This window comes from Balaenoptera physalus (assembly GCF_965194825.1).
Source record: "Balaenoptera physalus genome assembly, chromosome: 11".
Lineage (NCBI taxonomy): Eukaryota > Metazoa > Chordata > Mammalia > Artiodactyla > Balaenopteridae > Balaenoptera > Balaenoptera physalus.
The window spans coordinates 3,519,428-3,535,792 of NC_138896.1; the positions used below are offsets into that span (position 1 = coordinate 3,519,428).

The 16,365-nt window shown below is 44.2% G+C and overlaps 1 protein-coding gene across 3 annotated transcripts; it reads right to left on the reverse strand.

The window, feature by feature from the left end:
* Positions 1-4,358: 4,358 nt before the first annotated feature.
* RPP40 (ribonuclease P/MRP subunit p40) lies at positions 4,359-15,736 on the reverse strand (the record flags this gene model as incomplete). 3 transcript variants are annotated; one of them, XR_014250871.1, is made up of 9 exons in its annotated part: positions 5,068-5,166; positions 5,806-6,007; positions 6,281-6,415; positions 6,543-6,741; positions 8,827-8,952; positions 10,233-10,328; positions 11,670-11,738; positions 13,041-13,185; positions 15,445-15,736. XR_014250871.1 is itself a non-coding variant. In XM_082413352.1 (8 exons), 8 exons carry the CDS (start codon positions 15,622-15,624, stop codon positions 4,968-4,970), a joined length of 1,149 nt encoding a protein of 382 aa, XP_082269478.1. In that variant the 3' UTR covers positions 4,359-4,967. The 3 variants fall into 3 exon arrangements, 2 of the variants coding, with proteins under 2 accessions (XP_082269478.1, XP_082269479.1); XM_082413352.1 differs by lacking the exon at positions 5,806-6,007 and having other exon boundaries at positions 4,359-5,166; positions 15,445-15,624; XM_082413353.1 differs by lacking the exons at positions 5,806-6,007; positions 15,445-15,736 and adding an exon at positions 13,278-13,857 and having other exon boundaries at positions 4,359-5,166.
* Between the last annotated feature and the right edge of the window lie 629 nt (positions 15,737-16,365).

A 16,365-nucleotide genomic window follows, 5' to 3' on the forward strand; every position in this document is an offset into this window, starting at 1 on the left:
TTGAATCAGCAGACCCGGTAAGGCAGATTCCCCTCCTCAGTGTGGGTGGGCCTCATCCAATCCTTGAGGGCCTGAACAGAACAAAAAGGCCGAGAAAGGAACAATTCTACCCTCTCTGCCTGACTGCCGACCTAGGACATGGGTCTTCTGCCCTTGGATGGGACTCACACCACTGGCTCTCCTGGTCCCCAGGGCTTCCGACCTGGACGGAACTACGCCAGCGGTTCTCCTGGGTCTACGGCTCACAGACGGCAGCTGTTGCAGGACTTCTTCTCCTCCGCCATTGCATGAGCCAATTCATCATGATAAATGCAGATGGTCCCCCCGGGGTTCGACTTAGGATTTTTCAACTTTACGATGGTGTGAAAGTGACACACATTCAGTAGAAACCTTGATCTTTGAATGTTGATCTTTTACAGGGCTAGCGATGTGCGCACGGTAAGATACTCTCCTGTGACGCTGGGCTCTCCCAGGCAGCCATGCCACCACCAGGATGAACAACTGATACACTGACAACCATTCTCTACCCAGACACTCCGTTTCACTTTCAGTACAGTATTTAATAAATTACATGAGCTATTCAACACTGTATTATACAATAGGCTTTGTGTTAGATAGTTTTGCCTGACTGTAGGCTAATGTCAGTGTCCTGAGCATGTTTAAGGTAGGCTAGGCTAAGCTATGATGTTTGGCAGGTTAGGTGTATTAAATGCATTTTCGACTTAAAATAATTTCAAATTGCAATGGGTTTATCAGGATGTAACACTATCATAAGTCAAGGAAGATCTGTATTTACAACATATATTAATATATATATACACAATATATTATATATAATATACAACATAATTATCTTCATTATATATAATAAATATGCAAATATTTATATTATATAATAAATACTATATATGACTGTGTATTCATATATTTCGTATTGATATAAATACTATGTGTGTGTGTGTATATATATATATATATATATATCCCATTAGTTCTGTCTCTGGAGAATCCAGGGAGCTTTGTGGTGAAAATGGCACATGGGTTTAGAGGCAACATACCAGAAGGAGGAAAAAAACTCCAATCTTGGGCAACAGGAAAACAAGACAAATATTTCTTCAATTATAAGAGATGAAAATAATCATCTTCGATCTCTGGTCATTTCTTTAGAAATGTGTGGGTCACAGTTGGCTTCCTGCCAAATAATTTAGTTTGATTTATTAAGATGAATATAGCAGTAAATTTGCACCCAAGGAATAAAACTTTTCCCCTAATCTGGATTCTGAAGAATATGCTTGCAGTGGTCTTTCTGGTCCCCAAGTCCCGGTAAATTACACAAAAAGAACTTGAGCACAATCTTAGCTCCTTAAAAGGGAGGGTTCTGGCACAGCTTTTTTGGTCGGTTGCTGTGTTACCGTTTCCCTTGCTTCAAACTTAAGAAAACTGCCTTGGTAATTTGTAGGTCTTTCTTTTTTTCCAGAAACCTCTTGACACTTGTTCCCTAAAGATCTACAAGTCTGTTTTCCTATTCACATAAATTCCTCAACTCAATCTTCTACAACCCCTCTTGTATACCAGATTTTTATTTTTTAATTTTATATGGAAAATTGTTGAACATGGTATTAACCGGCAGATATAGTTTGAAAAAAAACTAGTCAACCCCGGATTACTCCAAAGGATTAACAACAATAAATCTTATTTCCAACGTCAATTGGCACCTCCTCAATTAAGTCCCTTATTACGAAACTTCCTCGCAGTTGGCAGGCACCCTTACAGATCACAAGGGGGACACACTGAAAAACACCTCCTGACTTCCTACTTGGGCTGGGTTTACATCATGTTGAGGGAGAAAGAATGGGGCAGCTGGAGGCTTTTGGTGCTGTGTTGTCAAGTTCCAAGACAGCCCTGGAGGCTACTCTAGGTCCTTTGCAGTTCTACAAAAATTTTAGAATCAGCTTGTCAATTTATGTACACACACAGAAAGTAGCCTGCTGGGGCTATATTGAATCTACATTGAATCTGTATTTTGGAATGACATCTTTTTTTTTTAATTTTATTTTATTGTCCTTTTATTTTTGGCTGTGTTGGGTCTTTGTTGCTGCACGCAGGCTTTCTCTAGTTGTGGCGAGCGGGGGCTACTCTTCTTTGTGGTGTTCAGGCTTCTCACCGCGGTGGCTTCTCTTGTTGCAGAGCACGGGCTCTAGGTGCATGGGCTTCAGTAGTTGTGGCACACGGGCTCATTAGTTGTGGCTCGTGAGCTCTAGAGCACAGGCTCATTAGTTGTGGCTCGCAGGCTCTAGAGCTCAGGCTCAGTAGTTGCGGCACACAGGCTCTAGAGCTCAGGCTCAGTAGTTGTGGTGCATGGGCTTAGCTGCTCTGTGGCATGTGGGATCTTCCTGGACCAGGGCTCGAACCTGTGTCCCCTGCATTGGCAGGCAGATTCTTAACCCCTGCGCCGCCAGGGAAGTCCTGGAATGACATCTTAACAACACTGAGTCTTCTGACCCGTGAACAAAGTATATACCCCAAGTTATTTAGGTCTTAATCGATCATAGCAATATTTGTTTTCAGTGTACGTCTTTCACATTTTTTGTCATTTATTCCTAACTACCTAGTATTTTTATGCTATTGTAAATGATTTTTAATTTCACTAATTGTTCATATATAGAAATATAATTGATTTTTGTACATTGCTTTGTATCCTGCAACCTTGATAAACGCACTTATTAGTTCTAACATCTTGTTTATAGATTCCACTGAATTTTCTACAAAGATGATCATGTCATCTGTGAAAAAAGGACCATTTTGTTTTTTTCTTTCCAGTCTGGATGTTCTGTTTCCTGCCTGACTGCAGTCTAGAATCTCCAGTACAATGACCAGAGACATCCCCGATTTCTTCCTGATGTTAGGGGAAAAGGATTCAGCCCTTCAGAATTAAGTCTGATGTTAGCTGTAGGACTTTTGCAGATGTCTTTTAATCAGATTGGGGAAGTCCCCTTTATTCCCAGTTTGCCAGAGTTTTTAACAGGACTAGATCGTGGATTTTGTCAAATACGTTCCTAGTATTGATTGAAATGATTATGTGAATGTTAAATCAACCCTGCATTCCCAGGATAAATCCCATGGCCATATTACCTTTTTATTATATCATAGGTTTCAATTTACTAAAACTTTTGCTTAGTTTTTGCACCTACGTTCATGAAGAATGTTTGTTTTGTAGTGTTTTCTTTCCTTGCAATGTGTTTGCCCAGCCAGGATACCTCGGTAATTTTGCTACCAGGGTAATGCTGACCCCATAGAATGAGGGGCAGTATTTGTGTAGAATTGGTATTATTTCTTCAAATGTTTGGTAAAACTCACCACTGAAGCCATCCCATTGGGGTTATAGGAAGGTTTTACCTGTTTCTTCTTGAGTGAGCTCTGGCAATTTGTGTCTTTCAAGGAACTTGTCAATTTCACCTATGTTCTTGAATTTATTGGTATAGAGGTGTTCCTATTATTTTAGCATCTGTGGGATCTTCAGTGATGTTACCTCTTCCATTCCTTATATTGGTAATTGGTCTCTTTTTTCCCTCACCAATCTGGCTGGAGATTTATCAATTTTATTGATTTTCCCAAAGAACAAGCTTTTGGATTAATTTTTCTCTATTTTATTTCACTGGTTAGCACTTTGATCTTTATTATTCCTTTTCTTCTGCTGACTTTGGATTTAATTTGCTCTTCTTTTACTGTTTCTTAAAGTGGAAACTGAGGTCACTGATTTGAGACCTGTTTTCCTTTCTAATACAGGCATTTAAAGCTACAAGTTTCCCTCTATGTACTGCTTTAGCAAGAACCCACAAATTCTATTTTAAAAAATTCATTTCAACTTACTAATTTCTCTTTAGATTTGTTCTTTGACTTGTGAGTTTTGTTTCCAAATACTTGGGGGTTTTCAAGGATCTTTCTGTTACTGATTTCTAATTTAATTTCATGTGGCCAAATAAATTATTTAGCTTTTGAGCATTCTTATTCTGCAGCTCATTGAAACATTTTAAAAAATGGTTCTTGATAGGTATTCCAGAAATTTAAGTAGTTTTCAGTTGGTCCTTATCAGCCATATTGCTGGGGGGAAAAAAAAATTCTTTCAACATTTTTTTTTACTTTTATTTTTTGGCCACGCTATGTGGCATGTGGGATCTTAGTTCCCCGACCAGGGATCGAACCCACGCACCCCTGCAGTGGAAGCACGAGTCCTAATCACTATACTGCCAGGGAAGTCACTTTTTTTTTTAATTGAAGTATAGTTGATTTATGATGTCATGTCAGTTTCAGGTGTACAGCATAGTGATTCAGTTTTACATATATATACACACACACACGTTTTTCAGATTCTTTTCGCTTATAGGTTACTGTAAAATTCAACTTGTCCTTTATGAATATACAGTCTCCAAATATCCCTCCTGACCCAGAAGCAGGAGAGTGAGCACACACCCAGGAACCAGCTGATCTGAGATCCAGTCGTGAATCCACAAGCAGGTGACTTCAGTAGCTTACGTACACTCTGCTCCCTCACAGGACTGATGTGAGAGTTAAACGAGGTAATAGATGAACAGCACTAATGCAGGAACTGGCTCTGGTAAGTATGATGTTAAGGATTTCTTGTTATTATGATGTGAAAAACTCACAATCACAGCACACATCTTACCCAGTGGTCCCACAACCCCCGGTCCCTGGCCATCGTGGCCCAAGTTACCATGCAGTAGCCCACACCCTGGGCTCATAGTGACAGGGAGAAATCAACTATGAGCTTCCACCGGACGGCAAGCCTGTCACAGGACGGGCCCGAGTCCAGAGCAGATGCTAACGGATGCTGATCTGAGAAATGTCATCATCACCCAAGTCTGAGTGAACACACAGTCCTTATACTGCGGAGAAATACGGAAAACGAGCATAAACATAAACAAACGTGACTTCAAACTCTGTGCTCGTTACGGTGGACAGTCATCATTTGCCCCAACAGCCAACTGAAGCCAATAGTCCTGATTGCTAAAAACCACAAAGTTGTACAGATGTTCTCCTCCTTTTCGGAAACCGTGTTCGTTTTCTCTCCAGGAAACAGGGCTGTCCGCAAAGCCTTGAACCGACAACGTCACCCACGGGGCCAACTTTGGTTCATCAAAGTAGCGACTGAAAAAGACAGACACTTCTTAACGAACAGGAAGAGTTAGGTACGGTCCCATTTATTTTTTTACTTATTCAGGATAAGTGCTATTTCTGATGCTCCCATGAAGCTTCCACCTTAGCTTTCATTTATAAAAATTAGGAGACAGAAATTAAATTCCTGGTACTATACTGTGAATTCAGTAAAGGTTCACCAACATGCAGCGCACAGAACAAACTTCAGCGGTTCCTACCCTTATTGTGGAAGAGCATATAAGATTTAAAGAACAAAAAAATCCCCACGAAGTGGGTAAGAATCGTTTCCCTCCCTGGAACAGTGCTGCTTTCGGAGGCTCTGTAAACTGAAACACTGCAGAATAATTTATCGAATTTCTTTTTTTAAATCCATCAAATTTTTTAAACTTCAACCTTCTTACTGAGGAAAATAAAAGTACGAAGCTAATAAATGTGAAAGAGGATGTTGGATTTAAAAAGGAAAACCCTCAACACTTAAATCTTAGACATTTTTCAAGTGAAGACTCAGAAGGCATGATGCTCACGTTATATTCTTTTCAATACGGGATTTGAGCTTCCTCACATTGTATTTACATAACACCTCCCAGAATGAAAATCCAATACTACTTTATAGAACCCGTGGCATGTTACCGGTGCCCAGTGATTCATGGATATTAGAGCCAGGGCAGATCTTGGATATGATTTGGATTCAGGGGTGGTCAGCTCCTCTTCCCACCCATTTCAAAGTGAAGCATTTTGCAGAAATCCAGTATTTAAAACAGATCATAATGTGTTCCATAGAGTACTGCCGTTTTCTTAAGTGATACTGTAACTTCAACTGCACCGAAATGGTCTGGGGCAGCAGAACAAGAAAAATGAGCAGTCTGTTCTCAAGAAGCACGTAAAGCTCTGCTCTCTTCTTTCCAAAAGGACAAGGACGTGGCAATACCACCAGGGATAATTACATCACGTAAGATGATGACGTTGCTGCACGTGAGCCCAAGCAAGGGAAGAGGGGGACACGCTGTGAGGGGGCCCCGGAATCTGGATTAGCGCTGCCCCTGAAACGCTAGAGGCGGAGACAAGCAAGACATAAATGGCAAAAAAGGCTGTTCTTTTTTCTCACCACAGCTGTTCCAACAGGAGACGTATCTTCTCTGGAAGGATGAAACCAGTGATTGTACACAAGTAAGCTTTCGCCACCACTGTGCTTGGCTGAGGACAGCAGTAGGTTGATATGAAATTATCAGGCTCATTATTTCTGTAACCAAAAAAGAGAAAGAAGACGCACTTATATCCACTACACGATCACTTTCAAAGTACTGAACCCCTGTTGAAAACGAGAAGCCAGCCCGCGCCCTCCGGGACCCGGGAGCCCTCATACGCACAGCGCGGCGTTGCTGAAGACGGCGCCCAGCCACTCGAAGAGCTCCTGGGCGCTGCAGGCCGCCTCCGGCTGGCCCCTGAGCTCGCCGCTCTGCAGCACTGGGCACTGCACGTCTGTCATCGTGCTCAGCACTATTTTTGGCTGATGCTCCTGAATCCGGTAACTGGAAAAGTATGACATCATCGCTGATCCTTCTGCACCTTCAAACACACCAAATAAGGCCACTTGAATAGTGTAAACAAGTGCAGTGCATCCCTGAATCCACCCCATTCCCACTTGAGGGTTTCAGGAAGCAGGCAGGATGAAGTAAGGCCAGAGGAGGTTGTACAAAGCTTTATTCAAATTAAAATCATTTAAGTTGCCTTCGCCTCCTTGTGCCAAAGTTCTGTCAACATTCATCTTCTGTCACTTTTTCTGGAAAATCATAAGGCTTTCAGATTCAAGCCATACTAGTCTCAACATCTGCTCTACTAAGAAACTTTTGACTTAATAAATAAAACCCAAAGCATTACTTATGTTTAAATAAAATTAGTGAACTCTACAGAGAAAGGAGCATATTTGCACACTCTTGAAGAAGGAAACAGAAGAGGAGCTGAATGACAGAATCTCAGTCCAGCTTGTCTTTAAAACCCAGTAAGATCCAGTGTATCCTGAAGGATTTTCCAATAGCCCTGGAAGACGGAAATAGTGGCCCTCTTGGAGCAGAGGGCAGGACTGCTTACTGCCCAGTGTATTAGAAATAATGTCTCCCTCCACCTCCTCCCTCCCTCCAGGGCAAAGGTCAGCAGGCTCACTGCCCCACATAAAGGATGTGAATTCCTTAGGCTCCAGGTTCCCCTCCTGTACTGCAACCCCCTGCTTGCACCAGAATCACCTGCCCACCATGCATCACCCTGCAGGAGCCAGGCCTTGGTGAACTGGTGCAAAGGCCGATGCTCTGGCCACTGCTACTGCTGGGAATCATTAGGTTCTCTGTCTCTGACCAGGGGTCTCGTGTCTCCTGCCAGAGCCCACGAGAACGTGCTGGCTAACTTCTTAGCTTGCTAAGAGGGTAAAATCTCAGGCGTTTCACAGGTCTTGACAAGCCCTTAAAATACTTCAGAGTCTTAGGAACACAGTGGTCTCCAGAACCCAATGCATAGGAGGCCCTCAGTAAAGACTTCATACGACTGAGATGTCAGCCTCTCTGCCCTCTGTGTCTGCACCACACACAGAAGAAGCACCCAAGTATTACAGACCTAGGCCTCACACAGGCAACCCTGTAGCACCCAGTGACCACCAACTTCCCAGGAGGAGCAGACAGATGGACCTATTTCCAAAATGGACCTGTGGGCTTCCCTCCTCTCCAAGAGAGAACTACACCATTGTAATTGTGATGATTTGATTCATTATAATCTTGTTTTGGGCCAAAGATACACTTCTAAAAGGAGCGAGATACATGGCAGTTGTAAGCCGATTAAAATGTTTGGTGAACATGAAACTCTGAACTAAATGTATTGTTCTAATCAATTAAAAGGTACAACAAATTTAATCTGACATTTAATGATATGCCTGATTACTACCCTGCAATAACGAATAAGCAGTTTGTATCTATCAGTATAACTGGTGTTATTTTAAAACATTCCAGCCAAGGCTGTTGGAGGGAAGCTGGAGGAGGGAAAGGGAGAAATGGACAAAGGTTAGTTGCCCTGAGACCACCCTCAGGAGCTCTTGATTGACACACAACCCAAGGAGATGGAGATGGACAGCTGCATGCCTAGATGATCCCGGACTACGGCTCTCAGGGATGCCAGAGAGGCCAAAGCAGTTTCCTTAACAATGTTTACAGGTTTGCCCCCATCCCAAAGTACAGTGTTCCTACAAAACCTTGCATTAAGTGGAAATGGCATAAAGCGAAGAAGCAATTACCTTAAGACACATCTTGCTAACAGATGCACGAGATAAACGCTCAAAGACACAGTTCAAAGCTCTGCCGGCTAGAGGCTAAGATGCTGAGTGCAATTCTGGGGCAGGGAGCTGGGGGTGCCACTCTCGCTGCTGGGGTGCACACTGCCTCTATAGCAGCTCACTGCAAAGCACACGCTCAACACTAGTTTCACTTTCTGCTTTTGTAAAAGTAAAGGAGCGTAACGTGAACTTTGGAAAAGCGGGGGACACCTGTATCCATCTACGTACACACCACCCCTGACCACTGGGATGAAGGACCATTCCGTCCCCACAGCTCCCCTTTAATTAACCATTAGATTTCAAAACCACTCCATCGTTACACATTATACTTTTCATACCTGTTGGATGCCACGCCAAAAGAAAATCAAATTGCAATGGTTTCTTTTCTTTGAAAGCCCAAGATATTCTTTCATACTTCTTAGAGTCCAGTTTAGAGGATAAATCCATCAAATCAATGGAAACAACTTAAAAAAATGGAGAGGAATAAACAGTTCATTCATATACACACAGCTTGCACTGTGTAAAACATGCTAGATTAAAAACATCAGGAGTTTAAGAAATTTTATGGACAAGAAAAGTTATTTTGTATTTCTTGCCCTCCCTTTGGGTTACCAAACCAAAACTCTGCCTCTGATGGGCATTTCTGGCATTGAGAGATAATTACAACAGGCGTTTTATTTTTTATTTAGTTTTAAAATTTATTTATTTTTATTTTTATTTATTTTTGCCTGCGTTGGGTCTTTGTTGCTGCGCATGGGCTTTCTCTAATTGCAGTGAGTGGGGGCTACTCTTCGTTGTGGTGCACGAGCTTCGCATTGCGGTGGCTTCTCTTGTTGCTGAGCACGGGCTCTAGGCGTGCGGGCTCAGTAGTTGTGGCTCACGGGCTCTAGAGCACAGGCTCAGTAGTCGTGGCACACGGGCTTAGTTGCTCCGCGGCATGTGGGATCTTCCCAGACCAGGGCTCGAACCTGTGTCCCCCGCATTGGCAGGCGGATTCTTAACCACTGCGCCACCAGGGAAGTCCCACAACAGGTGTTTTAAATTCACATTTTTCCTAGTCAAAGACCAAGGGCAGAGATCAACTCTAACCTAGCTGTGGAGGTGGCAGCCGTAACTACTGACATTCAAGCCAGACCATCAGCAGAACTACACCTCTTCACTCATGGGTGAATTTCTACTAGTCATCACAAAACTTGGGAAAATTAAAGGAAATTCTTTATTAAGAACAAGTTGGAACAGATGCAAACTGGTATATATAGACTGGATAAACAACAAGGTCCTACTGTACAGCACAAAGAACTATATTCAATATCCTGTGATAAACCATAATGGAAAAGAATATGAAAAAGAATGTATATATATGTATAACTAAGTCACTTTGCTGTACAGCAGTAATTAACACATTGTAAATCAACTCTACTTCAATTTAAAAAAAAAAGAACAAGCGGGTTCACCACTTTGAATTTGTGACCCAAAACATATGTATCTAATGGACCATGTCCAAGTCTGTGATCTTTTCAAGATGCAGCCGACAGCTGAAGACAAACAGATGCACAGCAGTATCTATCTCATCCTATCTGATGCCCACCCGAGAGCCCCCGAAGTAAGGAGTTTTAAAGACAGAAAAAGCCACACTTTTTCTGAACAAAGAGAATAGAGGCAATTCAAACATTTAATTTCAAATTGCTACAGGAAGACTACTACCTTGTTAGAAACTGATGGAGTGAGCATACATAATACTTACTAAATTTCATGGTTTTCCTGCCAGAATACTGAGACGGACGACCTTGAAGTCCAGTTTCTTCATAAGTGTCTTTATCCAGTGATAAAATTAGTTTCCCTATAAGTCAAATAATTCCCATAAAAGAGATGTTAAAAATACAATTGTTCTCTAAGAGAAAGCAAGACAAATTGAGCAGTTAAAATACCAGTGCACACAAGGATCTTATTTATAATACAAGGATATTGTTTATTCATACATGTATCTTATTTATAATACAAGGGTATTATTTATAATTATACATACAAAGACATCATTTATTATAATGAAACTAGAAACTATCTAAATTTTTATTAAAAAAAGAGTAAACAAATTATGGTATACTTCTTCTTTGGAATATTTTCAAGACATTAAAAATAGTAAATTAAAACTGTATGTACTAGGCTTCCCTGGTGGCTCAGTGGTTAAGAATCCACCTGCCAAAGCAGGAGACACGGGTTTGAGCCCTGGTCCAAGAAGATCCCACATGCCGCGGAGCAACTAAGCCTGTGCGCCACAACTACTGATCCTGTGCTCTAGAGCCCACGAGCCACAACTACTGAAGCCTGTGCACCTAGAGCCCGTGCTCCGCAACAAGAGAAGCCACCGCAGTGAGAAGCCCACGCACCGCAATGAAGAGTAGCCCCCGCTCGCCGCAACTAGAGAAAGCCCATGTGCAGCAACCAAGACCCAACACAGCCAAAAATAAATAAAATAAAAAACCAACAAAAAACCCCAAAAAACTGTATGTACTAATAGGGAAAGATGTCTAGGATATACAGCCTGGGAAAAAAGCAAACTGAGAAACAACGGAATATGACATAATATATGTTTTTTTAAAAAAAAGAACCTGTATGTGTGTTTATAAATTCATAGAAAATGTCTAGAAGAATGAACACCTACCTGCTAACAAGAGTGCCTGCTGAGGGACTTCCCTGGTGGTGCAGTGGTTGAGAATCTGCCTGCCAGTGCAGGGGACACGGGTTCGAGCCCTGGTCCAGGAAGATCCCACATGCCCCAGAGCAACAAAGCCCGTACACCACAACTACTGAGCCTGCGCTCTAGAGCCCGCGAGCCACACTACTGAAGCCTGTGCGCCTAGAGCCTGTGCTCCGCAACAAGAGAAGCCACCGCGATGAGAAGCCCACACACCGTAACGAAGAGTAGCCTCCGCTCGCCGCAACTAGAGAAAGCCCGCGCGCAGCAACGAAGACCCAACAGCAGCCAAAAATAAATAAATAAATAAAATTGATTCTTTAAAAAAAAAAAAAGAATGCCTGCTGAGAACGGTAGTGAGTTTGGAGGGACGGGGATGAAAGGGGGGACTTTCACTTTACACACATCCGAATGACTTGACTCTTTCTTTTCTACCGTTTGTGTTTCCTCCATAATTAAGAAAGAAGAAAAAATGAGTGTGGTTACCGTTTGGTAGCAGGGCCACAGTATTATCCTCGTCAATATTTGTGTTGTACGTTAGTGCATAGCACGCACCTGTAAGAGAAAACCCAGAGGAGAAATTAAGACAAGAAAAAAAAAAAAATCACACCTGCAAAGAGTTAGTGGATTATTTTCACAGGATAACAATCTTCCGGGTCACTGCTCCAGCTCACTCAGCTCACTCAGCCAAGCTGGAGGACACGCAAGGCCAAGCACAGCTATTTCACACCCCTGCCTAGGGCCTGTCTGTGCAAGCCGGCTACCAACGAGCAGAAAATGGACTCAGGATGGAGCGCATACCTCTGGGGACGCCGGCAGAGGGGCACAAAGTGGAAGAGCAGGGGAGCGTACACACCTGAGAGGCAGAGTTCCAGGTGAAGGCTCAAAATGTGCCACAAACTTGTGTGAAGTCAAGAAAGCTACTCAATCTCTCTGAGCCTCAATTTCCTCACCTGTAAAATGGGGGTTGCAGGCCTATTTCACAGTGTTGTTGCCAGGGTTAAGTCGGGTCAGCTATGTAAAAGTCCATGGCCAGTGTCCACACTGTTAACAAAATAGCCTCAGACTTCTTTTTTTTTTTTTTTGACCACACCACACAGCTTGTGGGATCCTAGCTGCCCGAGCAGGGATCAAACCCGGGTCCTCAGCAGTGAAAGCGAGGAATCCTAACTATTGGACTGCCAGGGAATCCCCCAGCATCAAGCTGAAGAAAGGAATCATGTCCGTGAGACCAAAGACAAGATGTCAGTGGCCCTTGTGCAGTGATGTATATAGTGAGGGTGGATCCCTAAAGACACGCTGAAATAGTTTCAAACAAGTGGTTCCTAGGAACTAACTGGAACAAGCCAATCCACCCAGCAGACACAGATGGGAATGAGGTGCGCAGGCGAGGCTGAGAGCCACAAAGTCTAAGGAGAAGACGCTGAACCCCAATCGGCACCTGACTGTGGGGGCAGCAGCTGTGGCCGCATCAGGGGACCGCCCTCTCCAGACAGCTGTCATGGGGACTGCGGGGAGAACAGCGGTCTGTCTCTGCAGCCACACACCCAACGGCAGCACATCTGAACACGGAGCATCTGAACACAGCGGTCGAATGACTTTCCTCTCCATTAACCCTCATATGACACATCCCCACACAACACCTGTGGACCAGGGCAATCAGAAACCACCGCCTAATGAGGGCACACAGAGTCTGCTGAGCTACTGAGGGACGGAGGGAGGGATGCACACACCTGACCACACAGACGACCTCCAGCAGTCCTATTCAAAACAAGAGAAGGACCCTGGTATTGCTATGTGATCTCCCTGGACTTCCTCATCTCACCGCGTTCATAGACACTACACGGCTTTTCTTACCTTTCTTGACAAAAGTATTGATGAATTCGTGTGCGATTAACTCATGAAGAGGTAAATCCTTCACAAAGTAATAGGGTCCAGAGTCCATGACCAGGTCTTTCAGTTCTTTTGATAGTATCCCACATTCAGGAATCAGAAATGAAACCTATTGGAATGTGTAATATAAACAAGTCTTATTTTCATGTAGATCAACACCCAGGTTTTTAGGGACGATACAACATCATGAAGGCTACTAACCATTCCTCCACAGCTTTCAAAAAAACTCCTAAATTCATTCACCAATCTCAGATTGGGCGATGGGGAGCAACATATATACACTATTGATACTATGTATAAAATAGATGACTAAAGAGAACCTACTGTATAGCACAGGGAACTCTACTCAGTGCTCTGTGGTGACCTAAATGCGAAGGAAATGCAAAAAAGAGGGGATATATGTAAACGTATAGCTGATTCACTTTGCTGTACAGTAGAAACTAACACGATATTGTAAAGCAACTATGCTCCAATAAAATTTTTTAAAATAAAAATAAAAATAGAAAAAAACAAAACAAAAAGAACTTATTAATCTCAGGAAAAGAGAAATTTGACAATTCAAGTTTTCCATTTCTGTATTCAAGCTTACAGTACAGGAAAGCTGAATGAGCAAAACAATTTTAATGGGAAGCTCTTGCTTGCGGGTTTTTCTTAAAATAATTTTTTAAAATTTATTTTATTTATTTATTTATTTTTGGCTGCGTTGGGTCTTCCTTGCTGCGTGCGGGCTTTCTCTAGTTGCGGCGAGCAGGGGCCACTCTTTGTTGCCGTGCGTGGCTTCTCATTGCAGTGGCTTCTCTTGTTGCAGAGCATGGGCTCTAGGCGTGCAGGCTTCAGTAGTTGTAGCATGCGGGCTCAGTAGTTGTGGCTCACAGGCTCCAGAGCGCAGGCTCAGCAGTTGTGGCGCACAGGCTTAGTTGCTTTGTGGCATGTGGGATCTTGCCGGACCAGGGCTTGAACCCGTGTCCCCTGCATTGGCAGGCGGATTCTTAACCACTGTACCACCAGGGAAGCCCTTGCTTGTGTTTTATCTTTTGGAAATGAGCAATATATTTTATGGCCCGCTCCTATAACTACATTAATTTTTAGGGAAATATAGTACAATTGAATATCCCTAGATTTGCGTATCCTAGTACCAGGCTGGAATCAAAGGAACTATCCCTTAGGGCATAAGGAATTTAGGGACACCAATTATTAAGAGGTTACATGGAAGCAGAAGTCTGCTGGATGTTTACACTTTCCAGATAGAAAAACTCTACAGATGGGACGGGAGAGATAAGGTACACATCCCCGACTGCTGTCTGTGATAAGCTTTCCATCCAAAGCAGAGAGAATCAACCTGACAGGTTTCAAACGTCGGCCAGGTGCTCCACACCTTGAAAAACCACTCTCCCAAAGCTGGGACACCAGTTTGTCCCTGAAGGACCAGGGTCACCAGTTGTGTCTGAGAAACTAGCCAGTCAGGCCTGAGTTGAGATTAGGCTGGTCGATTTAAAGTGTAAAAGGCTTAAAGCATTTTCATTTTAAGGTTTATTCTGAAGCCCTCTCCACTTAAATGGGTTGGTGAAGTCCGCTCAGCAGACACTACCTGGGAATTAGGGATGTTCTCTTCTACTCTCAGCAGATCCTGGATAAACTGATAATTAACCTCACCGATGCTTCAACCACCACATTTGCGAAAAAGGCGCCCGTGAGGGTGACATTTTCACGAAGCAACAGTGAAAATCGCTCTGAAGTTGTGCATGCGAGCAGGGAAGCCTCGGCGAATTTCTGCAAAAGCTGCCGAAATGGGGCACTCTGGCTGGACAACGCAGAAGGCAGCAGGCAAAGGGGGAGGTTTCTCAGGTATCAAACTAGCGCCCATAACCGGTTCAGAAGGGCAAGCAGCTTCCCAGACAGACTCGGCACGAGGCTCTGCAAAGACCCGCGGGCGCGCGGCGAGGGAAGGAAGCCGGGGTGGGGAAGGGGCGGGTCCGTCCCGGGCAGCGCGGCACACCCGCCAGTTCCTCGTCCCGGCCCCGCCCCTCCCGGGACGCAACCCACCCGCGGCGGTGCTGGGCCGGAGTAAGTGGCCAGCCGCTCGGCGAACTCTGTCAGGCGCACGCCACCCTGCGCCTCCCTCCGACGGCGGAACACCGCCCCGCGCCGGTGCATCCTGGGACTTGTAGTCCTGAGGAGGGGCAAACCACAGGCCTGGAGCGGCCAGAGACTACAGTTCCCAGCATGCCTGGCGAGGGCCGCCCCCCCGCCCCCCCCCCCCGCCCCTTCGCGCGCCGAGGTCGGGCCCCTGGAGCAGAGCGCGGCTCTCCCCAAGCCTCCACCGCCCGCGGAATGGTGCGCGGTCCGCGGGCCCGGGGTGTGGACTCACCCTGTAGTTGTGATAGTGCGTCTCCACGAGGTGCCGGTGGCGCGACTTGTCGTGGCCGAAGTTGGACTTTTCGCAAACCAGCAAGTGCCGGGGCACCTCTCGCAGCCGACACAGCATGGCCATGGTCTTCACGCAGGCCCTGCTGGGGTTCGACTCGCCCCGCCCCTTCCCCGCGGGCATGCGCAGTGCAGGCAGGCCGCACGTGTTGAGGCGGTCCCGGGTAGGGGTGGGGCTAGTGCTGGGGGCGGGCCTAGGCTTCTGGGGAGCCCACCCAGAAGCTCGCTGATGGGTACCTGAAAGGTACCCTACCTGAAATTAGTTCTCTTGCCAGAATCCTTCCTCTGGGCCCCAGGTTGCTCCTTCCCAAATTGTTAAGGAAGTTTGTGTCTAAAAGGTAATACATAATACCTTTAATACGACTCCTTAAGACTCCTTCAGAACCAATTTTAAGATGCTTTTAAAAATATCCTTTTGGAACCGATTTTAATAATTTCTTGCTATTGGAGGTTATAGTGATAATGCATTTTTCCATCTAAGTTTTCTGATCAACTCCAAGTGCTGTACTACTACATGCTTCTCAAACTGGAGTATGCACAGCCCCAGTTCTATGCAGAGAGGACGCAAAACAGCAGAATATTTGTAGTACAACCTCATGGAGCATCAGTTTTACTATAAGATTTGGAAGAATAGAAGTTAAGTAATTTGGAAGGTATTTACAAATCTACAACTAAGACAGACTGGAAAGTCCTCTGCCATTAATGTCAGTATCCTGTGCCTTAGATGTCAGATTATCTCTGTGAATACTCTAAGGAAAACCTATTTTCCATTATTTTAAATAAGAAAAATGATAAGGACTAGCAAGTGAATTGAAAAACTACCGATTTCCTAAATCACAATACGGCACCTAGATATAACTTACAA